Raw genomic sequence first — 27,250 nt, forward strand, 5'->3', positions numbered from 1 at the left:
CTGATTTCCTTTGTGACTGATTAATGCCTCTTTCCCCTCAAATTATCAGCTAGAATACATGACCTGAACATAAGAACTCCCATCACCACAAAATCAGAAGAGAATGACATGAGGTACCAATCCGCACTAAGTCGAGGGGAGGCTTCTCAGCCGAACTAGTGAGGGCAGAGTTTATCAAAGCGAAGAGAGATGCTTTTGACAATATCAGTTTCCCCCAGTATGGAGCTGCTTCCATTTTCTTTGATGCATCATCTTCGTTTCTCCAGCAATACTGAATCAGGTGATCTCAGAGCAAGAAAATGACCAGAATAAAACTAGGAAACCGCGTGGGTAGGAGGATGCATGTAGGAAGAAAGAGAAGAAAAACTCCCAAGAAATTCTGTTCTATGTATTGTGTCGCTTGCTAACTTAGAAGCCGTGAACTCCCCACCCCCCACCCCTGTGCAGGCTTATCTGTGAATTCTGACATCTTAAGGTTACAAGAATTGCCCTGTTATGACAGACTCTCAATCTAGCTACTGACTCCATGAAATTAAAAGTTTTTGAACAAAAAAAAATCAATAAAGACAGAATTAGAAGGGAAATAGTAGAAGGAAAATGTGTCAAATATTACTGAGAAACTTACTGATTATCATCAGTCATTAATATAACCATTAACAAATTACTGATACTCATATTTTTATACCCAAAATGGTCAGAGAATGGATTCAAGTTTATGACCCAAGATCCATTTGCCAATACATAAATGCCAAAGACTGCATACACTTTTTTCCTTTTTTTCTCTTTGGTTTTCAGCGTTTACCTCCATAAGATTATGAATTCCAGATTTTCTCCCTATCTCTCCCCTCCTCCCACCCCAAGACTGCCTGTAATACATAAAGAAGAATGAGAACCATACGTATACTTTTCTAAACAAGAATTGCAAACTACCGATGTCTGTATGAAAACATGCTCCAGATTACAGGAGAAGGATAAACCCAAGTTAAATAAATAGGTGACTTCACCTCACACCCAGCAAACTGGCAAAGATGCTAAAAGGGAGGAAAGGTCATTGCTGGTGGGACTGTGGGTAGGCGACATGCTGATTCCCTATTAGAGCTATGAGATGGTATGATCATGGTGGGTTCTCATTTTGGAATCATGCAGGAAACATGACCTAGTTCTTCCTGCCCTTTCACCCAGTGATCCTGCCACTGGGCATGAATTCCAGAGAAGTAAAAAAACAGTAACAGATTTAGAATATATGCCAAAACAGCCACAGTACAACTTTTTGTGATAGCAAACAATTGAAAACAAAGTCAATGTCTCTTGGTTGGGAAATGACTGAAAAACTATGCTCTGTGAAGATAATGGAGAAATATTGCGCCACAAGAAATGATGAATGTCAGGAATTCTGAGGAGCCAGGAAGTTTTATATGAGTTAAAAGTAACCAGAACTAGGGGAGCAAGAAACCCTGAGTGCAAGAAGAGATTTCTAAAAAGGAGCAATGGCAAAACCAAGCCAGTTTCCAGAGAAGTGATAAGGAGGTCCGTCCTTTCACCCTCACAAGGCAGGTGTAGGGTGGCCAGGGCAGAGTGGCATAAAACACTGTCAGATACAGTTTCTGTGTTGGATGCTTTTGTTTCCTGGTGGTTGTTTTAATATTCTCTGAACCTGGGAGGGTTCAATCTGGAGAGAGCAGAGGTGGGAAATGATGGTGACGGAAAGTTAAAGGGCATCTTTTTAAACAAGTTCTGTTGTTACCTGTTTCCCTGTTACATTTCATCCCCCAGAATATCCGCTCCTTGAGGACAGGGCCTCTGCTTATAGTGTTTATTTCTGGTTCCTTCCTGTGGAACCTTGTCCTTTATATGCAGTAGGCATGCAATACATGCCCTTTCTGGTCCGATCTTTCAGCCCCTTGGGACTCCACTACCTCCCTCCCCCCCAACACGCCCCCCCTCCCCGCATGTGTCCTGTTTTTCCTGTCCAGAGCTTGCTTTGTAGAGAGCTGTTGCTGGGGGTCTCCCCGTTAGCGACAAGCTCTCCAAGGGCAGGGACTGCCTTCCTTTGTATCCTCAGAGTCGGCCCTTGTGGACACTTAATAGATGTGTTCTCAGTTATTTATTCCAGCTTCCGTGAAACCTTTGAAGAGGTGACACTGGGCACTGAGCAGACCTGAGTTTGAATCCTGCCTTAGATTCTTACTGAACTTGACAGCCACAGGCAAGTCGCTCTCAGCCTTGGTTTCCTCATCCGTCAAATAGAGGTAAGGACAGCACAGTCCTCAGAGGCGAGTCTAGTGGGCCGCGTACACGTAGCTAGTATTGTCCAATCAATCTCCTCTTACAGATGAGGAAACTGAGGCCTGAGGAGGTTTAAGTGGCTTGCCCAATGCTCTATGCATCTTGCCAGGCCTTGGGGGCTGGGCACACAGTAGGTGCCTGGAAAGGCCTTGGTTGGTCTAGGCACACAATAGGCACCCAGAAAGGCCGTGGGGGCTGGGCACACAGTAGGTGCCTGGAAAGACCTTGGGGCCTGCAAAGAAGCCAAATTCAGAGGGAGGAGTGGGAACAATGGCAGAGAGAACAGAGGAGGCGCAACACGGGAATGAGCTGGGAACAGAAGACGGGGGAGGCAGAGAATCAGTGAAAGCAGCCTCTGTATCCAGCGTGGGCCTTCCATCTGGGGGGTGAGGGACCCTGGAGCAGAGCCCAAACTAGATAACTTCACGCCCAGACCAAGAGAGGACACTGGGCCACTCTCCTGCTGATCTTTGGGGGCAGGGTCTTTTGTTTTGTTTTGACATATTTTACATATTTTTCTCCATTGTTAAGCTCTGTGAATGCAAAGCAGCTCCTCTCTTGGCTCACCCTTGTCCTGGCTCTGCCCTGGACAGAACCTCCAGAGTTGGCGGAGGGAGGGGAGCTTTTTAGATGCTGCCCAAAGTGCTGGCCCTCTAACACTAATCACAGCTCCGCGATCCAAAGGAATCCATAGGCTTTCCTCCTTTGGAGTCCTCCCATGAGGCTCCCTTTCACAAAGGGGTGACCTCTCATAGTCCTTCTAGGAAATCACCATCTACTTCCCATGAATCTCCCTGACTGTGAAAGACACTATCCCATCAGGCTCCATAGCCCCAGTGGGGAATGTTCAAGGGGCAGGACTTTCTACCTCTGGAAGTTTGCGTTTTTTTCAATGAGGATCTCTCCGGGCAGGCTAGAGGGTGGTCAAAGCCTTTCTCATCAACTCCAGAATCGTCAGGGTCCAGCTGTTAGGATTGGGGACCCCACACAGTCCCCTCTGTCCCTTCTCTCTCCCTCAGGCCCCAACCTAGCTTCCTGCCTTTCCTGATTCAGCTCCTACTATCCCCATGGTTCTGTTACCATCCCTGTTATCAAGGCCTCCCCCCCAGTCCTCGCTTCAAGACATGTGAAGCATCATTGTGCCATGCACTGTGGGAAAGGAAGTCGTAAAGTCACACCTAGTGACTCTAGGTTATCTTACAAGTGCTCCTGAAGGTCCCAGGATCTGAGTGCCAAAAGCATTCATCACTTTATCTATCAGCCACTCAGGGGCACATAGTCAGCTCCAGGGCCAAAATGAAGACCAATGTTTGCAGGTTCCTTCCTCCATGATTCATTAAATCTCTGGCATCTGGGGAAATAATTTATGAAAATGGTGGTCTCTGGGGGCATCTTCCCCAGCAGAATGGCACAGAACACGGTATTATTCAATCACTCAATCAATAAGCTTTTATTAAGGGGCTTCATGCTCCACTGTGGGGTCTGTAGCATAGGAGGGAGAGGTGATTAGTGAGGAGGTGGCCAGGAAAGGCTCCAGCAGGGCTAAAGGAATTCAGCCTGAGGGATGGATATGTTTGGGACAGGGAAGGCAGGAGGACATGGAAGGATGGGTAGATTTGAGTTAGGGGAGATGGGAAGGCATGGAAGAATGGGTAGATTTGAGTTAGGGGAGATGGGAAGGCATGGAAGAATGGGTAGATTTGAGATAGGGGAGATGGGAAGGCATGGAAGGATGGGTATGTTTGGGATAGGGAAGGCAGGAGGGCATGGAAGGATGGGTAGATTTGAGATAGGGGAGATGGGAAGGCATGGAAGGATGGGTAGATTTGGAAGAGGGAAGGTGGGAGGGCATTGGGAAGAAGACTGGAGGAACAAAAATGCAATTGTCATTCAATATTTCATTCATTCATCTGTCAAATGTTTCAGTCCCTGTCCTGCTTGTGATAGTTGAGGACAGTACAAGGATAAGGAAGACATGATCTCTGGCCTTGAGGAGTTTACAGACTAGAGATAAGTCATACACAAAGAGAATACCCATTAGACCAGTGCTCTTAACCTGTGGTTTGTAGATATGTTTTTTTTTTTAAATTCTGATATCTGATATAGGCAATGGGGTATAGCAATCCATCTTGCCCTACAAGAAAGTTAGGGGAAAGGGGGGAAGGGGAGAGATGGGGGGGGATGTGAGAGAGGGTAGACTGGGGAAAGGAGTAATCAATTCATTTGCCATCTTGGGGTGGGGGGTAGGGGAGAGATGGGGAGAAAATTTGTAACTCAAAATCTTGTGAAAATAAATGTTGAAAAATTAAAATAAATGAATAATTCTGGGGGAAAATGATATCTGTATTTCGATAAATTGTGTTTCCTTTGTAATTCTATATATTTTGTTTTACTTCATCTATTTAAAGACATTGACCTAAGAAGGGGTAAGCTTCAGCAGACTGCCTTATGACACACAAAGGGTTAAGAAATCTTGTATTTGACTGTGATGAGTGGGAGACAGCAGGGCAGAGGGGTAAGAGGGGAGGGGAAGGAATCACTTGAAGTTAGAGTGTCAAGGGAGATTTGTACTGAATCTTGTGTTTGCTGGTTGGGGGACACTCAGAGATCAGGCCTGATCTGCTCCTGCCCCCTCTTACTGGTTCCCCAAGGGCTACAGCTTAACTAATTCTGGTTCAACCACAGGAATGGCCAAGATGCCTGATCTTTTCTAGATGAAGTCAGATTCTCGTTGGATTCACTTTTTCTGGAGCGCAGGCAAGAGGCCAGCGTGAGGGAGGAATAGTTGCATTGTTTGCAGTGGGCAGATGCTAACCCCTGGGGCTCTGCCCTCGTCTGGCAGCATCCCGAACTTGGGGGAGGGTGCTACGTTAGGAGCTGTAGATCACTGGAGGGTGTCCAGGGAAGCACCAGCAAACCCCGGTCTAATGCGTGTTATCTCCGTGCATGACTTAACCACCCCTAGACTGGAAACTCCTCGAAGGCCCGGGATCATGTTGTCCCTATGCTTGTGTGGCCGAGGAGGTGGGCCCACATGGGGACGCGTGGACCGAGCCTGGAGAAGTAAAGTCTTAAGGAGGAAAGCTGCCGCCCGTGGGCCAGCGTCTGAAGGCCTTCCTGTGAGAGGGGGGTGCATTTACTCTGCCTGGTCCCACAGGACAGGACTGAATGCGAAGGCTCCGGGTTCCAGGGAGTTCGGCTCTTTCTTGGGCACCCGTGGGGTGAGGCCGAGCTCGCTTTCGGCTCTGATTCTGTGACCTCGCTTGGGAATTTGTGACATGACACTGCGACTCTGAGTTACGGTGTCGGCGTCCCCTCTCCATCTCGGCCTTCGAGAGCCATGACGGCAGAGACCGCTTCAAGCTTCACCCCTGCTCGGCCCCAGCCCCCGGACCATGGCTCAGCACACAAATGTCCCTGGCGATGGTTGCCATAAGTGAATTCACTTACGTTCTTCTTTCCTCAGCCTCATAAAAAGTGCTATGTGAATGAATGAGAAAGCACTTCTTAAGCGCCTTCCGATGTGCCAAGCATTGAGTTAAGGGTTGAGGATCCAAATAGAAAACTGGGAAGTGGCTGCCCTAGGGGAGCTCCCATTCTGCTAGGGGAGGGATGGCCAAGAACCGGGCTTTCAGTGTGAGAGGCTGCAGGGTTGGCTACAGGGCAGGTCTGCCCTGCAGAAGCACCCGGCTTGGCAGAGGAAGTCTGGCCCTCGGTACTGGGAGCGGAGGTCTGGAGGGAGCCTTCCGGCTCCGAGTCCCAGGCCTCCCTTCGGGTTTAGCTGGAGGTGGGGGGGAAGGGGGACGGGGCTCAGGGGAGGAGAGCATCTGTCCGGGGTAACAGAGAACAGCCTTTTCGCATTCCTGGGAGCAAGAGAGCAGGAGGCAAGTTGACCAGAACGACCTGAGTGAGCAGCCTGGTCTGGCTGGAAGCTGAAGGGGATCGGGTGGGAAGAGGGTGGGGGGCGCTCAGGCTGGGTCCCAGCTGCGGAGGACCCTGTATTCCAGACTGCAGCGAGGGTCCCGTTTCCACTTCTCCCCTCTGTGGGTCATAGCCTGGACTTGTTGCCTTCCCTGGAGTGTGGGGAACAATTCTATGTTCCCTCCTCAATCCTAGTCAGAAATAGATGGACTTGGGGTCTCAATGTCCTGTTTTAAGAACCATAAAGGAAGTTTTCCAGGTCCAGCCCTTCAGTTTTACAGATGAGGAAATTGAGGCCCAGAGAGGTTACATAACTTACCCGAAGAAACCCTGGGAGGAGCGTGAGAGACGGGATTTGAATCTGGGTTTCCTAACTCCAGAGCCAGGCTAAATGCCCAACGCCAGTGTGGGCAGGGGGAGGGACAGGCACAAGTCCAGACCCCTTGGCAGGTTCTCTTTCTCTTTTCTAGGCACACCTGGCTTAGCTCAGTCTTCAAATCCTTGGGGCCTCTTGACCTGTAAGACTGGAGAGCCAGAAGGGATTGTAGGAACCATTTAGTCCACCTCACCCATTTTATAGAGGGGGAAAAGAGAGGCCCAGAGCCCTGAAGTGCCAAGTTGGAGGCTACAGAACTAGCAAAAGGCAGAGCTGGGATTCCAGTCTTCTGGTCCCTCATGCAGGGCCCTTTGGCTACTGCCTGGACCCTCTGACCCAGCTCTTGGGCTCCGATGCCCCCTTGCCTCCTCCTCCTCCCTCCTTCCTGGACCGGCACCTACCTTCCCTCCATCACACACACACACACACACACACACACACACACACACGAATAACCATCAGGGTTGTAGGAAAGGGCCCGGGGTAGTCTGGCCCCCAGCCTCAAAGCAAGATGGGGGTCCCCAAGCTGGGCGGGAGGTGGAAGGAAGGAGGAGGGTTTTCTCCGGGGGGGGGGGGGGGGGGGGGGCCATGGGAGGGCGGCAGGGGCGCCCCGGAGGGGCGAAGTTTCGCCGCAGGAGGCGGAGCTCGAGAAGGCGGAGCTCCGTCCCAGGAGGGCGGGGTCTGAGGAGGGGGCGGGCCCTCTGGGTGGTGCGCGTCCCCCTCCCCTTCCTTCTCCTTCTCTCCCTCCCCCCAACTCTGGGTGTCCCCGTGACGAGGCAGCGCGGTGGTGCCGCCGGGCCGGCCCAGCCCAGCTCGGCCCGGAGCATCCCAGTCCGGTCCAGCCGCTGCGGTCTTGCCTGCGGCTAGGAGCGCCCTGGGGCTAGGTAAGGGGCAACCCGGGGGGGGGGGGGGAAGACAGTCAGAAAGGTGGGCGGGGCCTGGAGACTGGCATGGCGGGGGACACTGGAGGGAGGCGGTGGCAGGGGTCCCGGTGTTCAGATCCTCCCGGACCAGAGCCCCGGGGCACCCCGCGGCTGTCTGGCAGGGCTCACTCTCTGCGCCCCGAGGCTCCCGTGGGGATCTGCGTAGGTGCCTGCTCTCTCGTGGCTGGTCCTAGTCTGGATCCTGAGGCTGCTGCTGTCGCCCCCCCGTGGCGGCGGCGCCAGCCCGTCTCGGGGTGCGCGGCTCGGGCTGCCCCCCCTCTTCTCCCCTCCCTCCCTGCCTCCCTCCCGCGCGCGTCCCCTGCGTGGCTGTGTTTCCCAAACAGGTTCCCTGCAGGAGGGCGAGTCTGCTGCAGCCTCAGCTCAGGGCGCACCGGGAGGGTCAGAGGAGGAGAGATGAGGGTGAGAGCAAGCCCCCGCCGCATCCCCAAACACACCGGGACACACACACACATACGCAGATGGGCAGATGGGCAGGGGGACCAACACTGGCCCAGGGGAAGCCTAGTCTGCTGAGCAGAGATCCGGAGGGCGGGAGGGACACGATAGGGGAGGCGGGAGGAAGCAGACTGGCGGAGACGGAGATAAATGGGGAGACGCGGAGAGAGACTGGGAGAAACCTGAGGAACCCCGCAAGGCCAGGGGCAGACGCTGCCCGAAGGGTTTTGCCTAAGAGAGGTCCATGGTGGGAGGAGTCAGGGACCCCAAAGGCCGATGGGGCTGGGGGCTTCTTACTCCCTGGTGTCCAGAAAAGAGGAAAGCTTCTTCTAAGGGGGAGGGGTCTTGTCCAGGAGCAAGCCCAGATCCTCTCCTGTTGAGGTGACCGTCCAGGCCAGGCCAGGCCACATGTTTCTCTAGTCCCATAGCTTCATCACCCCTGTCCAGGCATCCCCTTCCCTCTATTTCCTCCTCCCTCATTACCATGGTAACTAGGCAGCTGGGGGAGGCAAAGGCGGCAATGTTGCCATGGTGATGGGAGAGGTGAAAGGTCCCCCATTCAGAAGAGGGGGAGGCCAGGGGACCGGGGCCCAGTTTGTGTCCAACTGTCTGGGGGAAGCTGGGTGGAGGGAGGCTGAGCAGCTTTCTCTCCCTCTCCTTGGATCTCTGGTAGGATGGTGTTGGAAGGCAGCACTGACGTGGGGACCCCAGGATCCCTGGGCCTCCGGCAGACCAGCGCCAAAACCCCTCGAATCCTTCCCGCTCCTCCTTCGGACAGTTTGCTGCTGGGCAAGGAGCCTGTCAAATATGGGGAACTCATCGTACTGGGGTGAGGGCCTGGGGTGGAGGGGTGGGAGATGAGGGGAGGGTACCCAGAAAGACCCCAGGGAGCTCCTCAGAAAACAGGCTGAAGGGCTAGGGCCAAGCTAGGAACTAATGTCAGAGAACATTCAAGGAGGAAAAGGAACTCACTTCATCCCCTTCACTTTACAGAGGGGTAAACTAAGGCTCAGACAAAGGGAGTGCCATGCCCAAGGTCATGCACTCCTCACATGGCAGAGCAAAGACTAGAACCCATGTTTCCTGCCTCCCAGGCTGGTGTTCCTTCCTCTCCCCAGTGCTACTGCCTCTGGGTGGGTCTTTGGAGCCTCCTGGCTCCTTTTCTGGGCTCTGGAAGCCATTCCTGGGTCCTTTTCCCCAATTCAGTGACATACAATGGAGCAAAGAGTGCTCCCATTCCTGTTCTGTACAGAACCTTGTGCTGGGCATTGGAAGAAAGAGGAAGTTGAGAGGGGCACAGATCCTGCCCTCATGGAGTCTCCAGTCTAGGAGGGGAGTACTCATAGAATTAGGGAACGTGACATGGTATGATCAGAGGTGGAAGGTCTGAGGGGGGAGGTTCTTGCTGACAGGGGTGATCAGGGCAGGCTCCCCAGAGGAGGACAAGTTGGAGTTGGGCTTTGGAGGAGGGATTAAGAGAGGAAGGCCTTCCCTATGAAGGGATGGCAAGGGAAAAGGGAAGCAGGGGAGAGAACAGAGTAGTTTGGAGAGCATGGAGGGATTTAGGATGAAGTAATGCTTGAAGGGGAGGGTGGCTCAGACAGGCTGGGAAGTCGAATTTGAACTTTACCCAGTAGGCAGTGGGAGTGCAGGAAAGAAGCCCAGATCTGTGGATAGGAGAGATTATTCCAGTGGTCTGAAGGGTGCATTGAAAGAAAAGGCAGAGGGAAGAATGGCCAGGAGGCTCCCACAGGAGTCCAGCTGAGTAGCAAAGCCAGCCTGAGCAGAGGCAGAGGGAGTAAAGTGGGGGACATTTGTGAAGGCTTTGATGGGGGTGAGACAAAGGACCTACTATAGCTGATTGGGAATGAAGGATGAAGGAAAGAGAAGGGGCAATGATAATGCCAAGTTCCAGAAGAAGAAAAGCAATGGATGATGGTGGCCCAGCAGGAACCGTGCCATCAGGATCAGCAAAGGAGAGGGGGGGAGAAGCCAAATCGTTTGCAAGGCTGTTCCTTGTTTCTGCCTCTGAACAGCTCAATGTGTCATTTTGGGGTCTTCCCAGGAGGTGAGGTGAGCCCAGCAGTGTGTTGGACTAGCACAGTTCTCACTGTGCTTTTCTCTCTTCTCACAGTTACAATGGGTCCCTGGCCAGTGGAGACAAGGGCCGCCGTCGCAGCCGCCTGGCATTGAGCCGGAGACCCCAGGCCAACGGGGTGAAGCCTGACGTCGTTCACCATATCTCTACCCCACTCGTGTCCAAAGTAAGGAACAGCCCAGGCTAGACATCTTCTCTCCTTGTCCCTTATCTCTTCCTTCCCTGGTGATCTTCTCTCTTTATAGATCCTGCCATGTTCCTAAGGAGGCTGACAAGACTGTGGCTGGTGGCTGGGTGGGTGACTGTTCCTTTTTCTCCCCAGGCACTGAGTAACCGAGGCCAGCACAGTATCTCCTATACCCTGTCTCGGAGCCACTCGGTCATCGTGGAATACACCCACGACAATGATACAGACATGTTCCAGGTATGGCTTTTCCCCATCCTCAATCCTTCCTTCCTTCCCTCCCTCTCCCCCTCCTTCCCTCCCTTCTTCTCTCCCTTCTTTCCTTCCTTCCCTCCCTACCTTCCACGCTTAATAAGCGGCCTATAGTTTAGAGAAGACACAGTCCCTGCTTTCCTAAAGCTGACGTGGTAGGGATCAAGACCAGGTGAGGAAGGTCTAGGTCTGGGATGATGAAAGCAGGTTAGGACCAAGGGACTTCGGGGTGGCGAGCTTGTCCGAAGTAACAAGTATGTATCCAGGGCTGATTGCACCCAGTCTAGTGCTAAGTATGATGGGGGAGAGAAGAGAATTCAGTTCAGTTCATATTCAGTGCCTGCTCCATGCTAGGCACTGGGGAGGGATGGAAAAGACAAAGTCCCTGCCCTCACAGGGTTTATAGTCTAATAGGGAATTAAGTTGTATGCACAGATGACTGATAGAAGGCATTAGGCACAGAATCCTGGGATGGGTTGCTTTGTCAGCACATATATGCATATGTACGTACATACACACATATACTACTGGGATTGTGGGAAAAAGAGAATGCACTTCTATCTGGGGAGATCAGGGAGGACTTCCTGGAGGAGGTATCATTAGAGCCAGGTCTTGAAGGATGGGAAGGTCTTTGATAGGCAGCTAGGCAGTGTTTAGGCTTAGAGCTCTAAACTTCAAATCAAAAAAACCGGATTTAAAATCGTGCTTCAGATACTTTCTAGTTGTGTGACCCTGGACAAGTCACTCAAGCTCCTCTTTTGTAAAATAATAAATAGTACCTACCTCCCAGGATTGTTGTGAGGATCAAATGACAGAACACAAGTAAGGCACTTTGCAAATGTTAGACTATAGATAAAGGGAGCAGAAGGAGAGTCTGCTTGTAATCTCCCTAAGCATCACTTCCTTTCTCTGAACCTTGATGTCTGTATCTGTCATATGGGGATAGCAGTCTCACTGCCTGCCTCCCTACCTCATTGGAGAAAGAGGAGCCTTTCTAGGTGGTTTAGTGGAAAGGAGATCAGGAGTCAGAAGACCTGGGTATGAAATCCTGGCTTTGTCACGAAAGATAAAAGAGGCTATTTCTATTAAATAAAAAAGCTTTTGCACAAATAAAATCAATGCAGCTAGTTAAAGAAAGGAAGCAATGGACTGGGGGAAAAAAATCTTTTAATCCAATATGTCTGGTAGAGGTTTGATACAAATAAGAAACAGACACAAAGAGGTAAGTAAGATCAAAAGCTATCCCTTGGTAGCCGAGTAATCAAAGGAAATGAGCAAAGAGTTGTCCAATCCAGGGTCTACTTCTCATCACCTGTGTGACCTTGGGTAAGAAGCTTCACCCTCCTGGGCCTGTTTCCTCATCGGTAAAATGAGGGAGTCAAAGAAGGTGACTTCTGAGGTTCATCCTAGCCCTAAAACTCTGACCGTCCAATGCTGACTCTAAGTCACCCCTGGCCTTGGGTCTCACCCAGCCTCTTTAGATGACCTGAATCCTGCCATGCCTTGGGGGATGAAATTGCTGAATGGCTCCTGGTAGGAGGTGGGAGGTCCTGAGGGAGAGTGCAAGCAATGCTGGATGTGAAGAGGAAGGATCTGGCCTCCTGCCTGTCCTCCTGGTCCCTGGTCCCTGTTGGGAGGAAAGACTTGGCATCCCTCACATCCCATGGAAGTGAGCATTAGGTCAATGTTGCTGGTCTGTGAGCGGCCCCCAATAGTTACCATCATTCTCTCCCCCCCCCAACCTGCTTCCCTGGTGGGCGGGGTGGGGGGAGCGGGGACTCACAGATTGGCCGCTCTACGGAGAACATGATCGACTTCGTGGTCACTGACACAACCCCGGGGGGAGTAGCCGGGGAGGGCCCTGCTGCCCAGAGCACCATCTCACGGTACGCCTGCCGGGTCATCTGTGAGCGCTGGCCCCCCTACACAGCACGGATCTATGCCGCTGGCTTTGATGCTTCCAGCAACATCTTCCTTGGAGTGAGTGAGTCCCACAGGGATGGACTTGGGACTGGACTGGGGGGGTGATACATAGGGGAGGGGGACGTGTGTACCCTGGATAGTCTTAGAGGAAAGTGGTGCCCACAGAGTAGATGGGGGCAGGACATGCTTGGGTACACAAATAGATGGTGAAGGTCAGGTTTGGGGGGGTGGGTACCCTGGGATCCAGATAGGACCAATCAATTACCCCTTGGGATCAATAAACTCCAGTGACTTCTTATCTCTAGGGTCAAAAACAAGCCCCTTCTTGGCATCAAACACCCATTACATCCTGGTTTAATCTTCCTTTCTAGCCCTTCTGTATGTGGACCCCCCCAAAAAAAACCCTCTCAGGTCCATTCAAACCACCCTTACTGACGCACACCCACAGTGGTCCATTTCTCATCTCCCTATCTTTCCACTAATTGTCCCTCATACTCAGAAAACCCCCCTCCTCAGCTCTGCCTCGGGGAGGCCCTACACCTCTCACACGAAGCCTTTCCTGACCTTCTTCCACTCCTCCCCACCACAATCTACCTATGTATGTGTAACCTCCCCCGTGAGGCTTCCCTGATAGAATGTAAGCTCCATGAGGGCAGGGGCTGTTTCCTTTATCACCCAGAGCCTAGTACTCTGCCTGGTATATAGTAGGTGCCTAATAAGTGCTTACTGAATGATCATTCAACAAACAGTAAACTTCTACTGTGTGTAGAACACTGTGCTAAATTTTGAGGGAAAGTGTGCAAATGCAAATGTGAGGTTTAGATAAGACCATCCTGCCCTTGTGGAGTGTATAACTGAGGGGTGAAATGCAAGTACAAATGTGATTATAATACACAACATTTTGTGAAAAGTGTATACTCTGTGGGATACAAGGGGAAGGTTGTTGCTACCAAAATGGGGATCAGCCCTCCTTATGGAGGAGACTGCACCCTGAGCTGGGCCCAAAGAACAATAGGAATTCAGCGATACAGTTTGACGTCTATTAAACACCTACTGTATACAAGGCACTCACCGGAGGCTAGGAAGGTGAGAATAAAAACCCTGCCCTCAAGGAGCTTACCCTGTGCTAGGGGAATATAATTTGTACATGAGTCAGGAAATATGTGATGGGGCATGATACGAACAATAGACACCCAGCCGCAGGGCTCCAGGCACATTTGAGGAGGGGAGAGGACTCGAGGAAGGCTTCTCACTGGCACCTGAGCTGAGCCTCTAAAGGTGACCAGGAAAATCAATCCATCAACAAACATGGGCTAAGGGCAGAGGATGCAAAAAGTGACAAAGTCAGTCCCCTGCCCTCTCCTAATGGGAGAATGGAGGTCAATTGTAAGCAGGAATTCACAGTAGCAGAAGATAGAATGTTAAGCCCGGAGGACAAACAGCCATATCCCACTGGAGCAGGCCAGAAAGGGGAAGGAGAACATTGCAGACACAGGGACAAAGGCAGCGGCTGCCTGAAGGTGGGAGTTCAGAGGGTGTGACTGCTTCTCCCTGGTACCAGGAGCGGGCTGCCAAGTGGCGGACTCCCGATGGGCTGATGGACGGCCTGACCACCAATGGTGTCCTGGTGATGCACCCTGCTGGCGGCTTCTCCGAGGGCTCCTTGCCTGGTGTCTGGAGGGAAATCTCTGTCTGCGGAAATGTGTACACTCTGCGGGATAGCCGCTCTGCCCAGCAGCGGGGGAAGCTGGTAGGGGTCCTGCACCCTCACTCCTGCAGCTGGGGCGGGAGGAGTCTGTCACTCTGGGCCCCAGGCACTAAACCTACCCTGAGACACTTACCCTCTGACCCTTCCATCCTGCCCAGAATCTAGGTCTTATGTCCTCCCCAATCTAAGGCCCAGTGCAACCAAGAGATAGCTCCATGGGGGTTGGGGGAAGGGAGTGAGGAGGCAAGCCTTAGGAGAAATCTCTCTCCTAAATCTGAAGCCCAGGCTCAAAGCCCAGGTCACTCTAACAAGTGCTGAATACCCTATAGCATTATTTTACAGAAGGGAAGAGAATGTCAGAACTAGGAGGGACCTTGGAACATGGAGTATGAGACCTACAGGGAACTTGGAACATAGAATGCCAGAGGTAGGATAGGGACCTTAGTATACAGAATGTCACAACTGGAAGGGACCTTAGAACCTAGAATACTAGAACTGGAGAATGTCAGGCATGGGAGGGGCCTTAGAACATGGAATGTGTTCTAGGTTCACAGGGAACCTAGAACCTGGAATGTTAGAGCTTGGTGGGGAGGCCCCTTAGAACAGAGGATGTCAAAGCTGGGAGGGGTCTTAGATGCCATCTTGTCCCAGTGAGAACACAGAATAATAGATCTCATGCTGGCAGGGGCTTCAGAGGTCATCTGCTCCAACCCCTTCATTTTACAGATGAGGAAACTGAGGCCCAGGGAGATGAAGTGGCTTGCCCACAGTCACACAGGTAATAAGCTTCAGGGGTGGGATTTGAACCCAGTCCCATCAACTCCACATCCTAGAAGGAGGAATCCTGCCACCCTACTTTACCAAAAGGGTGGGCTTTCGATAGCTCAAAGAGCTGTGCTGTGTGTCCTATTTGAGGGTCGGTGTGGTGGCCTGGGCTCAGAACCAAGAACACCCGGGTTCTAATCCTGCCTTTGACCTTTACTGGCTCTGTGACCCTGAGAAAGTCACTCACCTCCCAAAGCCTCTGTTTCCTCCCTTGTAAAATGTGGCTGCCAGTGGCGGTGCCTACCTCAGGGGGTCGTAGTGGGACGCAAGTGAGATAGTGGGGGGCTGTAGGACTGTAAATAAATGGCATTTGCATTCTCATCATCGTCGTCACGCCTCCACAAGAAGATGGGTGGGCAGCCGGAGCAGATGGGTTTAGGAGGGAGTGAGGCCTGTTAGGAGCCAGGGGACATAGGCCTGGTATTTTCCTGAGCTTTAGAGTTAGAGGATAATTTGAGAGACAGTCTAGGCTAATCCCCTCATCTCATGTATGGAGAAACTGAGGCCTGGTGAGGGGAGGGGACTTATCCAAGGTCACAGAATCATGGAGAGGGAAGGGACCTCAGCTGAAGCATGAAAGGGATCCCCCTAGAACATACACCACATGAGGTCACATCCAGCCTCTGCTCAAAGACCTCTAGAGGAGGTCAGATAAGGCCAGAGAACAGGGGGATCATTCCCCATTATCCTTGGGAGCTCTAACCCCTGTCAGTGAAGCCCAGCTGCCCCCTCACCCCATGGCTACGGAGGCTACCGTCCACTAAAAAGCCTCAAATCTTGTTTTTTCTTTTTGTGACAAACTATTAATGTCTAATGGATGCCCCTGCCCCTGTCCCTGTGGAGCAGCTTTTGGAACCCAGATGTGAGACTTTACATTTGCATATTAAATTTCTTTTTTTTTTTAATTTTAAAAATGATTTACTTCTTTTTCGTTTTCAACATGAATTTGTTTTGTAAAAAATAAGTTTTTATTGGAATTTTCTGTTTTTTACATCACCATATTAGCCTATTACCCCCCCCCCCTTCCCCTTCACAGAGAGCCGTCCCCTAGCACAAATAGGAAAAATAAGTTAGCCCAGCTGGTGAATCCAGTGACAAAGTCTGAAAGCGGGAGCGTAAGCCCTGAGGACTTCCACCTCCACAAAGGGGCAGGGAGGGGTGTCTCCTCAGCACTCTTCATCCTAGCCCCACCCAGCTTTGGAACTTTGCTGCATTTACTTCTGGTTTGGGGTGTCCTGATTCTATTGCTATGGTCACCACAGAGATTGTTTTCTTGGTCTGCATCAATTCCAGTGATCCTTTCTAGGCTTCTCTGTATTCATCACACACATCATTTCTTCCAGCACAGTAATATTCTTTTACATTCACATACCACAATTTGTGTAGCCGTTCCCCAATTGATAGACATCTACTTCGTTTCCAATTCTTAGCTATCACAAAAAGTTCTACTATAAATATATTGGAGTATATGGGGACTTTCTTCTTATTGATGGCTTCCTGGGGGTGTAAATCCAGTAAAGAGTCTCTGTTTCAAAGGGCATGGACATCTTAGTTACTTTATTTGCATAATTCCAAACTGCTTCCCAAATGGCTGTACCATTTCACAGGTCCACCAACAATGTACTAGTGTGCCTCTCTTTCTACAACCTCTCCAACATCAAATGTCGCCATTGTTGGTCATTTTTGCCAGTTGGCAGGGTGTGAGATGAAGCCTCATGGTTGTTTTGATTTGCACTTTATTATTAGTGATTTGGAGCATTTTTTCATGTGGTAGTGAATACTTTGCAGTTCTCTTAAAAAACGGTTTGTTCAAATCCTTTGAGTGTCTATTCAGGAATGGCAGTTAGTTATATATACACACCTGTATGTACATATGTATATGCACATGTATGTGTATATTCTATACACCAAACCCTTAACACAGAAGTTTGATACAAAGATTTCTTTTCCCATTCGATCGCTTCCTTTTTTATCCTAGATGTATTTATGTTGCCTGAGCAGAAGTTTTTCAGTTTCAAGTAGCTTCTTCTGCTGTAGACACAGTGTTATATACCTTCAATGACTTTAGTCTTTTTTTAGGGTGACCTTGTTTCCCCTGGTTTCTTCCCCTCGCCCCTGATCCCCTCTTCTCATTTGATATTCCCTCTCTCTCTCTCTCCTCTCCTTCAGCTAGTCTCTTCCTTAGCTTTTCAATTTCATTTTTTGTGCCTCTTTCCAAAAAGGATTTCTCTCACTCTCTTCATTCTCCATCTTTTCTTTCATGATCCCTAGAATTATCTGGTCCCTCCCTTTCCTCTGTATTCTTCATGCGATCGAGGCTTCCAAAGTATCCATTCTGGGCTCTCCCTTCTAGGTGCTCCCATCTCTGCCTTGTAGGGCTTGTCCCATGAATTCCCTGTTTCCATTGTGCCTCATTTCCAGAATAAACCAATGATTGCAAGTGTCAGAGAGGATACTGCCTCCCCACCATGTCTCTGATTATGCAGCCACATTGATCTATACCTGTATTTGCCTGGAAAACTCCATGTTCTCCTACTCTTTCAGATTCCAGGGACTCAAGGGGTTCCAACTCCCCTCCTCCCAGGACAAGTAGACTTTTAAGGCACCAAAATCCCAGGCCTCATTTAGTGTGTAAGGTCCTCATCTCTCTTCATGCATAGGAGCATTCAGCAGTGGAACTCCCTCCCACCTTCACAGTAAGGCTTCTTCCTTCCTTTCCCTCCATCTTTCAATCTTCCCCCCTCCTCCTCACCCACTCCCCTGTAGGCTCTTCTCTTTGTGAAACCACAGAGGTCCCCTTCCCATCCTTGCCAGCCTTTGGTTTGACCTGGGGCATCACTCCCTCCTTTCTATCCCCCTGCTCCCCTCTCCCCTTTATCTACCCTCCCATGTTGTAATGTCGCCCCACAGAAGCAGCATTCTCCTGTAGGCAGAAGGTGTCCAGGTTCTATCCATGATGCTCCCTGTCTGCCCCTTCACTGATGCCTCTATCAGATTCCTGCCTTCATCCCTGTCTCCTTGTGGACCTTCAGGAAGAAGTCCCTTCCTAGTCTCCCTGCTGTCACTGCTGTTGCTGCTGGCCTCTCCTGCTGATTTATTTACTCCTCCTGCATTTCTGTTGTTTGGGGTATTTGAGATACAAACCCTCTCTTCAGTTCTGGTTTTCTTTCTATAAACATTTTCTCTATTAATGAACGTCCGTTTCCGGTCCCATGGTTGCAGGATAGGCCACTCTGGGCTGCATCCTGACCTTCTGCTCTTTAGAACATGTTGTTCCATTATTTTCTCCTTTTCTAGTGGGTGTAGAATAGTCTTGCTTTATTCAAATGCCCTTTCCTTTGTTTTTGAAAGTCTTTCTCCCAATGGCTTGCAGAACTTGTTTCTGAATTGAATTATTAAATTTAACCACTATGTATTTTTTTTTTGCTTTTTTTTTGGAGGGGGGAAGGTAGGGCAATTGGGGTTAAGTGACTTGCCCAAGGTCACACTGCTAGTAAGTGTTAAGTGTCTGAGGTCGAATTTGAACTCAGGTCCTCCTGACTCCAGGGCTGGTGCTCTATTCACTGTGCCACCTAGCCACCTCAACCACTATGTATCTTGAAGTTTGCAGCCTTAGGTTTTTTTTTGGGGGAGAGGCAATCTGTGAATTCTTTCATTTGGAATTCCAGTTTCTATGTTCAGAATTTCTAGTCACTTTTCTTCCATTGTTTCCTTCGTTATGGTATTAAGGGTTTTTATCCTACCGTGTTCTCTCTGGAGGTTGGTAACCCTGAACATCCCTTCTTCAGGATCTGCAGGTTTTGCTTGCATAGTGAGCAGTTTTCTTTTAATGTTCTTTTTTTTTCTTCTCTTCTTCTGGATTGTCCTTTTGTCTGGGTTTGTGTCCCTCCTCTCTTCTTCTCTCTTTCATTTCTCTGGTGAGATTGCTATTGCAGATGCCATTTTTCTATCCAGTTCGTTCCTTTTGCTGTGCAGGCATCAGTTCTGCTCTCAGAATTCTCATTTATCTTAGACCACTTAGGATGTGGTGGCTCCACGTCCCCATGAAGTGCTGGATCGCTCTCCTTTATTTTGCAGTGTTTATTCATGCACGTCTGAGCTCATTCATCTGGACACCGTGCTTCCTTATTACTCTTTTTCCTGTTTATTTATGTTCAAGGTCTTTGGGTTTTCTTCTTCCTGAGATCTTTGGCACTTTCTTCTTCTTTTTTTTTTTTTTAACACTTTAGGAGGATTTACAGAGAGGCTGTATGGGAAGGGATAATACAAATAGGATAAGATCTTCATGAGTAAGGGGGTTGCCCATGCCAGGGAGATCACAAGTATATTGAAGGAATGATGCATGTCAGCAATATCTTGAGGAGGAGCCTTGGCTTAAATGCTTATAAAATAATTAGTGCCAATTTATCATCTTAGTATTTTTTTTTTTTTGCTTTTTTGGGAGGGCAATTGGGGTTAAGTGACTTGGCCAAGGTCACACAGCTAGTTTTTGAATTAAGTGTCTGAGGCTGGATTTGAACTCAGGTCCCCCTGACTCCAGGGCCAGTGATCTATTCACTGTGCCACCTAGCTGCCCTGATCTTTGGCACTTTCAGCATTTTCCCCCCTTAATTTTCCTCATCACTCACTTCCTGACTCCCTCCTCTCTGATTTTGGTCTCCTTAGGGGCTAGATCTCAAAGCATGTCAGCCTCCTCCTACCCTGGGCAATTCACAGCTCACCAATAGAGGTCTCTGCCCCAGCTGAGTTTTGGGTGATCACAGCTGGCCCCAGCTGGTGGGGTGCTGCATAGTTCCCCATCCCCAACACAGGGCGTCCTGTCCAGGTGACCTGTCCCACCCTCTCTGTTCCTCAGTTTTCTGGCCCAGCACCAGCAGATCAGAGCTTTCAGCATTGGTGTTGTACCCAGGACAGACTTTTGCTCCTGAGGGGTTATGGACAGGCTTCCTGTTAAGACCCAAGCAAACTTCCACAGCCTAGAGCTGGGGCCCCTAGAGCACTGATGGGGGGGGGAGAACAGGGTGCAGGGTGGGTTTTGATGTAAACCTCTGTTGTGTCCTTGGGTCTCTGTCCTCACTGGCAGTAGGAGGGGTCTGGCAAAGGGGGTCGGAGGGAGCTCAGGGTCAGGGAGCATCAGGTCCTGGCCTGTTGAATTTTGTTTTGTTTTTTGCCTCCTTTTGGATTCGGGGTGTCCTAGGCCATGAATGCAGCTGCTGTGGCTTGATCTTTGGTCTTGTGGAGGGGTTTAAGAGGTCTGCTGGCCATCTTGTCACTAATGTATGGAATGTCCTTGATGCTTGAGCCTGGTTTTCTGGGCCAGGCTGGGTAAGAAGTTAATAGACTGAGAGCAGAAAGGAGAACATTCTAGGTGTGGGAAGCAATGTGGGCAAAGGCATGGAGGCAGTAGGAGCAGGCCTATCCATGTGATGGGGAGAAAGGAATAATATGGAGTTAGACAGGAAATAGAACAGTTCCGGGGAAGCTGCCCCAGGTCTGCAAGGCAAGTGAGCATGTCTCTGGGCAGCTTTCCTGGGAGCCCAGCTTCTGGCCATTGCAGTGCCACTCAGCTGGTCCTGCAAGTCTTCCCTCCCTAACCCAGTCACTGCCTTCCCCAGGTGGAGAACGAGTCTAACGTGCTTCGGGATGGCTCCCTCATCGACCTGTGTGGGGCCACCCTCTTGTGGCGCACTCCAGCCGGCCTCCTTCGGGCACCCACCGTGAAGCAGCTGGAGGCCCAGAGGCAGGAGGCTAATGCGGCTCGGCCCCAGTGCCCTGTGGGGCTCAGCACCCTGGCCTTCCCTAGCCCGGCCCGAGGCCGAGACGTCCCTGACAAGCAGCAGCCGTGGGTGTACGTGCGCTGCGGCCACGTCCACGGCTACCACAGCTGGGGTTGCCGGCGGGAGCGGGGTCCACAGGAGCGGGAGTGCCCCCTGTGCCGCCTAGTGGGGCCCTATGTGCCCTTGTGGCTGGGCCAAGAGGCAGGGCTGTGCCTGGACCCTGGGCCACCAAGCCATGCCTTCGCACCCTGTGGCCATGTCTGCTCTGAGAAAACAGCTCGCTACTGGGCCCAGACACCGCTGCCCCACGGCACCCACGCCTTCCACGCTGCCTGTCCCTTCTGTGGGGCCTGGCTCACGGGGGAGAATGGCTGTGTCCGCCTTATCTTCCAGGGCCCCCTGGACTAGGGCAGGGGTGCGAGGCTCCTGGCTCCAGACTGAGGTCCCCAGCTCTGGGACCTGGGTCTCTTAGCTCCTGCTATATCAGACTGGAGAGATGGGATGGCCCTCCGGGGCTGCGGTCGGTGGGACTGAAAGGTGCATCCGGCCCTGGCGGCACTGCCTCTTGGTGTCTGGGAGATGAAGCGGTTCCCCCCCAGGACGTCTGCCTGGATGCTCGCTCAGACTGAGGGGGGTCTAGGTGGGGAGGGGCGCAGATCACACTCCCAGATCTGCACCAGCCTCCGGTGATGGCTCCTCTGGATTGGCTTAAGGGGGGTTCTCTATGGCTCTCTGCCATTCACCATCTGATGGACGAAGTCTCTGGCGCCAGGATTTCCCCTCTCGCTTCATCAGATCCAACGTCTAGGCTGGCCCCGGGGATGCCTCCGCCCCGCACGTCCCCCATCATGCCGTGTAACACTGTGCCCTGGCGGCAGGGTAGGAGGGAGTCTGGGAGGGTGGCATCCCCTCCCCTCTGCCCTGTCGTGCTGCTCGCCCCCTGGCAGAAGAGCCGTCCCAGGCCTGAGCCTTTTGCCGTCTCCAGCTGCTCAGACCTTCCTGCTGCTATCCCCCGGGTATCTTTATAAACCTCACTGCTCGGCTGCCCTTCCCCGGTGTCCTGTGCTGGCTCTGGTCATGGGGGGGGGAGGGGGGAAGAGGGAGAAGGGCGGGGCCCAGAGAATGAAGCCAGTGAACCCCTCCCTGACCTCCCAGGAGGAGAGCCATGGGAGAAGAAAGAAGCATGGGAAAAGTCCTGCACCCTGGAGCTGATCAGGAGTGGAGAGCCCCCTTTCTCTGCCCTCCCAATATGCAGTGGCCCAACCCATGCCCCAGGTCACGTGGCACCCAAGGTCCACAATCAGCTCGTCTTCACCTCTGGGTAAAGGGGAGTTCCCCCAGGTATGTTCGGGCTGTGACCTGATCAAGCCAATCAGAAAAAGAGAGAGAGATGGACCATCTCCCTGCAGAGAGGCTTTGCTGAGAGTAGTCCTTATGGGGTGGTAAGAAGCGTCTGTCCTGGTCTTACCTTCATGGAGCCCCCATCAGAGGAAGGGAGCTATGTCCAACATGTACATTAACAGCTAAGCCCAGCAGGCAGCACCAGCTCTGTCACTGGGCTAGACAGCATTGAAGATGCCCTGGGTCACCCGGGGCCAGGTTGGTGGGGGAGCTCCAAGGGGGGAAGCGAGCTCCCACCTGGCCTCAGGATGGAGCTGGAGGGGCTTAGACAGGGCTGGATCTGAGAGGAGGAAGCGTGTCATCTGCTAGCTGCCAACAGGGATTCCCACTCAGTGCATTTCTACTCTGTTGTTCAGTTATGTCTGACTCTTTGTGATCCCGTCTGGGGTTCTCTTGGCAAAGATACTGGAGAGGTCTGCCATTTCCTTCTCCAGATCATTTTACAGATGAGGAAACTGAGGCAAACACAGTTAAGTGACTTGGCCAGGGTCACGCAACTAGTAAGTAAGTGTCTGAGGTCACTCCCTGACTCCAGGCCCAGGGCTCTGTGCACCATGGCTCCACCTAGCTGCCCATCTGTGCTGATAAGGAAATAAAAGTGCTGTCAAAATGTAACCATTTTAAAAATCGCACAGTATTTTTAGATAATTATTTTAAATTGTTGCATCCCCTAAACTTTAATGTCCTGGGACAAAATTAGTCATCCTTCCTTAAGTCTCAGCTCTGGGAGGCATATCAAAATAATCAGTGTAGAAGTCACTGGTGTGAGAGAGAACAGACCAAATTCAGGTGCTAATGATGATGTTTTCCTATTTCCATGACCTTGAAGGCTTGTGAAGCAAGTAGGGCAGATGTTACTGCCCCATTTTATAGATAAGGAAACAGGTGGAGAGCCTTGACCAGTCACATAGCTGAGCAATGTCAGAAAGTCATGGCTAGAATCCAGGTTTTTCAACTCTGTCCTTTGCCCTTTTCACTGAGCAGGCCACCTTGCTGTGGCCTAGGGCTTGGCTGAATGGGTTTGTTTCCAAATGCTATTATGGCTGTCCTTTCATCTGAGCTCCCACCATGTGAAGGAGGCAGAAGACATATGAACACCCCCATTTTTCAGAGGGGCTAAGATCCAGGGAGGCTGAACCACAGAGTCAGGACTTGAATCTGTCTCAGCTCAGGAGAGGGGGGGATTCAGGGAGAATTGGAGAGGCTGTCCATTTGGGTGATGACATCCAAAGAGATCTGGGCAGGCCAGAATGAAGGGTAGACACTAATGGGATGAAGTGTAATAAGAATAAATGTAAAGTCTGGCGTGCAGGTTCAAATAATCAACTACACGGATATGAGGAAGGAGACGCATGACTAGAAAACAGTTCCTGTGGGAAAGGCTGGAGACTTTAGTGGCCTGCAAATGTCTCAGGAATCTGAGAGAATGAAGCGCTGCATGGTGTCCTGAATGCAGCAGAGCTTACTGCCACTCTTCTCTGCCCTGGCTGGAGCATGGTGGTTGGTCCTGGGCTTTCCAGCTAAGGAAGAACATTGATGAGGAGGATGGGGAACAGACCAGAAGCCATGCAAAGCCTCCAGCAAAAGGAGCTTGGGATCTTTTATTATTATTATTTGTTTTTTGCTATTTGGGGGGGGGAAGGTAGGGCAATTGGGGTCAAGTGACTTGCCCAAGGTCACACGGCTTGTGTTAAGTGTCCTTCTGACTCCAGGGCCGGTGCTCTATTCACTGCACCACCTTAGCCGCCCCAGGAGCTTGGGATCTTTGATCTGGGGGCAGGTGGGTGGGCGTGCTCTGATTGGTCCCAGAGAGCTGAAGTAGGAACAAGGCTAAAAAGTCAGAGAGAGGCAGGCGGGAGCTCAGAGTCCTCATGATGCTTCCATGGCCTGTGGTTCTTCTTCCCTAGGGGAGTCTGTGATGCTCACCCTCAGGTGACGTGATTGTGACTCTATTTCTGGTGCCTAGCACAGTTATTGGCACACAGTGGGTACTTATAAACGCTTGTCGTATGAATGACTGAATAATGAAGATGAGATTGGGTGGATTCAGGGCTATCATTTTCTAGATAAGGGGTAAGAGCATGGGATTTAGAGTCCAAGGGCCTGGGTTTGCATTGTAGAGTGTAACCTTTCTGGGAGTCTCAGTTTGGTAATCTGTAAAATGGGCAGTTAGGTCGCTCTAGCCAAGAGTTCATCACTCCATGGCCAGCATCGTGGGGGTGAACGTCTCCATTCTCGTTTAGAAAGCAGTCTCCAGCCTTTGACAGTTTCATCCTACAAAAGCCCTCCAGTGTGATAGGAATAGGGCACATATTATTGTCCCATTTTATAGCTAAGGAAACAGGCAGAGAGCCTTGGCCACAGTCACATAGCTAAGCAATGTCATGAAGTCAGGTTTTTCAGCTGTCCTTTGCTCTTTTCACTGAGCAGGCCACCTTGCTGTGGCCTAGGGCTTATGTGTTTGCATTCCACTGAACCACCAGAGGGGGATTTGGTGCCCAGAATTCAGTAGGGGGAGGAAAGAAGGCCCGGTGACCTTTGGGATCTTGCAAAGTTATTTTAATGACTGCAGGCATCTTCCTGAAAGGAAGGCCTGTCTTTTTAATGCCAGCCTCTTCTGGAGGAGCAGTACAGCTGCAGGTCATGGAATGTCATGGTCTCTGAAGAGCAGAGGTGAGAAAATCTGCCAAAGGCATTGGAGAGGGCTATGGTGAGTGAGAAGGCAGTGGCCCTTGATGACACTGAAGTATAGAAAGAAGGGTTGTGGCTATCCTCCAAGACACATGTGAGTGACCAGAAGGACAAGAGAACCACTGGACAGGTGGAGTACTCTAGTGGCATCTTCCAGATTTCAAGAGAAAGCAAGGAAGGGCCCCAGCATTTTGAACATGTACTTTGGGGAGGCCAAGGACACAAGTTGTACAGGATGGTAAAGCGTCATTATGGAGTTAGATCCAGAAGGGACCTCAGGAGCCATCTGGTCCAACTCCTTCATTTTACAGATGAGGAAACTGAGGACCTGAGAAGTAGAGTAGAGCACAAGCCTCAGCTTAGGGCAGTCAGGGATTGCAGGAAGTATCCAGGAATGCCAGATGGAAGATGAGATTCAAAGAGATCTAATCTAAAAAGAGGAAATAAAACCAAAATAAAAGTAAAGTTTGAAACTTGGGTCCAAAAAAATCAACCACACAACTATGAGACATGGGGCACATGGCTAGATAACAGTTCCTATGACCAAGATCTGACTTGGTCACCCACGTAGAGCCAGGTCCTCTTGCTCCCTCCTGGTAGCTTTCTTGTACAAGATGCTTCTCCATCATCCCAGAGAATATCCCCAGGGAGGAGAGGGTAGGTAGCTCCAGTGAGCTCCTGTTACAAGGGCCCTCCCAAGCCTTTGAGCTTGGCCCTGCCTAAGGGATGCCTGGTGAACAACAGAACCATAAGAACTTGGAAGTAGGAAGGTGGGAATCACAGAGGAAGGACTCTGGGGAGAAGAAAAGAGAATTGAGAGCCCAGATGCAAGCCCCTTAGCTGATGCTACCCAGCTTCATCTTACCAAATGTCATTTTGATCATAAGCAAAGCCAGGGCAGGTCTTAACAAAAGCAGCCTGGTAGAGTGAGTGGTGAGAGCCCTGGGCCTGGAGTCAGGAGCCACTGTTTTCTTTAGTTCTGTTTTGTTAACTCCCATCTGGAAGGGAACAGGGAGTCCTCTGGCAGCCAGGGTTACTCGGGTCCAAGGTCACTCCTGGACACTAGCTTACCAGTCAGGATGTTCTCTGTTGGCCCAACTCTCAAGGCTGGTGGGGAGGGGACTCAGGGGCAGGGGCCAGTCCAAGGCTCTGGACACGGGCCTATCTGTCCCACACTGCTTCCTGTCTCTAAGGGCTGCCTACCCCTCACAGCCAGTCTATTTTACTGGGGAGGAATCTGAAGCCCAGGGAGGATCATGTTAATTAATTAACATTAACTAATTAGTTCAAACTCTGTGATGCATATTTGCATCTGAGGCCAAGTCCTAGGAGATCACTTCAGGCGTAGGGATGGAGGAAGGCTTTAAGGGGGCAAGGACCACAGAGCTTGGGATGGGATCCCCCATCTGCCCCCCACTATCTAAGTGACTCGGGCAGGTCCCTGCCCATTGCTGGGCCTCAGTCTCCCCATGTGTGACACGAGCTGGAGAAGGAAAGGCAAACCCTGCAGGGGCTCTGCCAGGAAAGCCCCAGCGGGGTCAGGGGGCTGAAAAGAGACCCGACCCGACGACTCTCCCAAAGTCAGGGACTTCATTACGGCGTCACCGGTCGCCAAAGGGCTCCGTGACCCCAGTGAAGGGCCCCTCCTCTGGGGCCCCCGTCTACTTTTACAGATGAGTAAACTGAGTCCCAGAGAGGCCGGGCCAATAAGGGTCAGAGCTTGGGGGGGGGGGGGGGGGGGCCCCCCCCCCCCCCCAGGGGAGGACAGGCTCGGAGCGGCCGCGGGCCAATCCCCGGCAGCCCTGGCAGCACGTGCGGGAGGAGGTGGAGGGAGGCAGGAGGAGGGAGGGGCCGGGACGAGGGCCCTAGTGCTCATTGGTGTCTGGGCATGCCGGTCACGACGAGGACGGACGCTGATTGGACGATGGGGGCGTGCGCCGCGAGGCCCCAATGAATGAGCAGCCGGAAGCAGGAAGTGAGTGAGGGAGTGAGGGAGTGAGGGAGAGAAGCAGCTGGTGCAGGTGAGGGCACCCCGGTGGGGACCGCGGGCGGGGCGGGGGCAGAGGGCGCGGAGTGGGGTGCGGGCGGGAGCCGGGGACCCCCTCCACACCCCGGCTGGGATCTCCTAGCCTTGGAAAGGGCTCCGATCGGAACGGAGCCAGGGCGCGCCCCGTGTGCCTGCAGGTGCCAAAACGCAACCGCCCGGGCCCGCAGGAGCCCCGCCCCCACTCCCCACCCGGGGAAACTGAGGCCCAGGGGCGGTGCAGGGACTGGGGGCCAGCGGGTCCCTCCGAGGCCCAGCAGGTACAAGGGCATCCGGGGTAGCCTCGAAGGAGAGAGCAGCGATTCAGTCAGCGAGCACTTAGTAAGCGCCTGCTGTGTGCCTGGCCTGCCTGCCCTGGGGGAATGCTCTCGGGGAGCCGGCCCAC

The 27,250-nt window shown here is 51.7% G+C and overlaps 3 protein-coding genes across 4 annotated transcripts in view; 2 read left to right on the forward strand and 1 right to left on the reverse strand.

Moving 5' to 3' along the window:
- Positions 1 to 5,357: 5,357 nt before the first annotated feature.
- LOC138144724 (basic salivary proline-rich protein 3-like) lies at positions 5,358 to 7,949 on the reverse strand. Its single transcript, XM_069066119.1, has 5 exons — positions 7,636 to 7,949; positions 7,171 to 7,463; positions 6,527 to 6,537; positions 6,006 to 6,149; positions 5,358 to 5,615 (listed from the first exon to the last, which is right to left on the reverse strand). Exons 1-5 carry the CDS (start codon positions 7,947 to 7,949, stop codon positions 5,358 to 5,360), a joined length of 1,020 nt encoding a protein of 339 aa, XP_068922220.1.
- On the forward strand, positions 7,260 to 22,726 carry PELI3 (pellino E3 ubiquitin protein ligase family member 3). The gene is made up of 8 exons (XM_069066404.1): positions 7,260 to 7,467; positions 7,851 to 7,926; positions 8,636 to 8,791; positions 10,097 to 10,226; positions 10,383 to 10,484; positions 12,282 to 12,476; positions 13,981 to 14,169; positions 20,568 to 22,726. Exons 3-8 carry the CDS (start codon positions 8,637 to 8,639, stop codon positions 21,135 to 21,137), a joined length of 1,341 nt encoding a protein of 446 aa, XP_068922505.1. The 5' UTR covers positions 7,260 to 7,467; positions 7,851 to 7,926; position 8,636; the 3' UTR covers positions 21,138 to 22,726.
- Positions 22,727 to 26,747: 4,021 nt separating this feature from the next.
- The window catches only part of DPP3 (dipeptidyl peptidase 3), an 11,085-nt gene continuing 10,582 nt past the window's right edge, over positions 26,748 to 27,250 (forward strand). For both annotated transcript variants that reach the window (XM_069066406.1, XM_069066407.1), the window contains exon 1: positions 26,748 to 26,842. The gene's annotated coding sequence lies outside the window, so the exon portion shown is untranslated. The remainder of the gene's footprint in view (positions 26,843 to 27,250) is intronic.

Source organism: Petaurus breviceps, unplaced genomic scaffold, assembly GCF_028583685.1.
Source record: "Petaurus breviceps papuanus isolate PSGF00001 unplaced genomic scaffold, PetGlider_PUasm1.0 90721, whole genome shotgun sequence".
Lineage (NCBI taxonomy): Eukaryota > Metazoa > Chordata > Mammalia > Diprotodontia > Petauridae > Petaurus > Petaurus breviceps.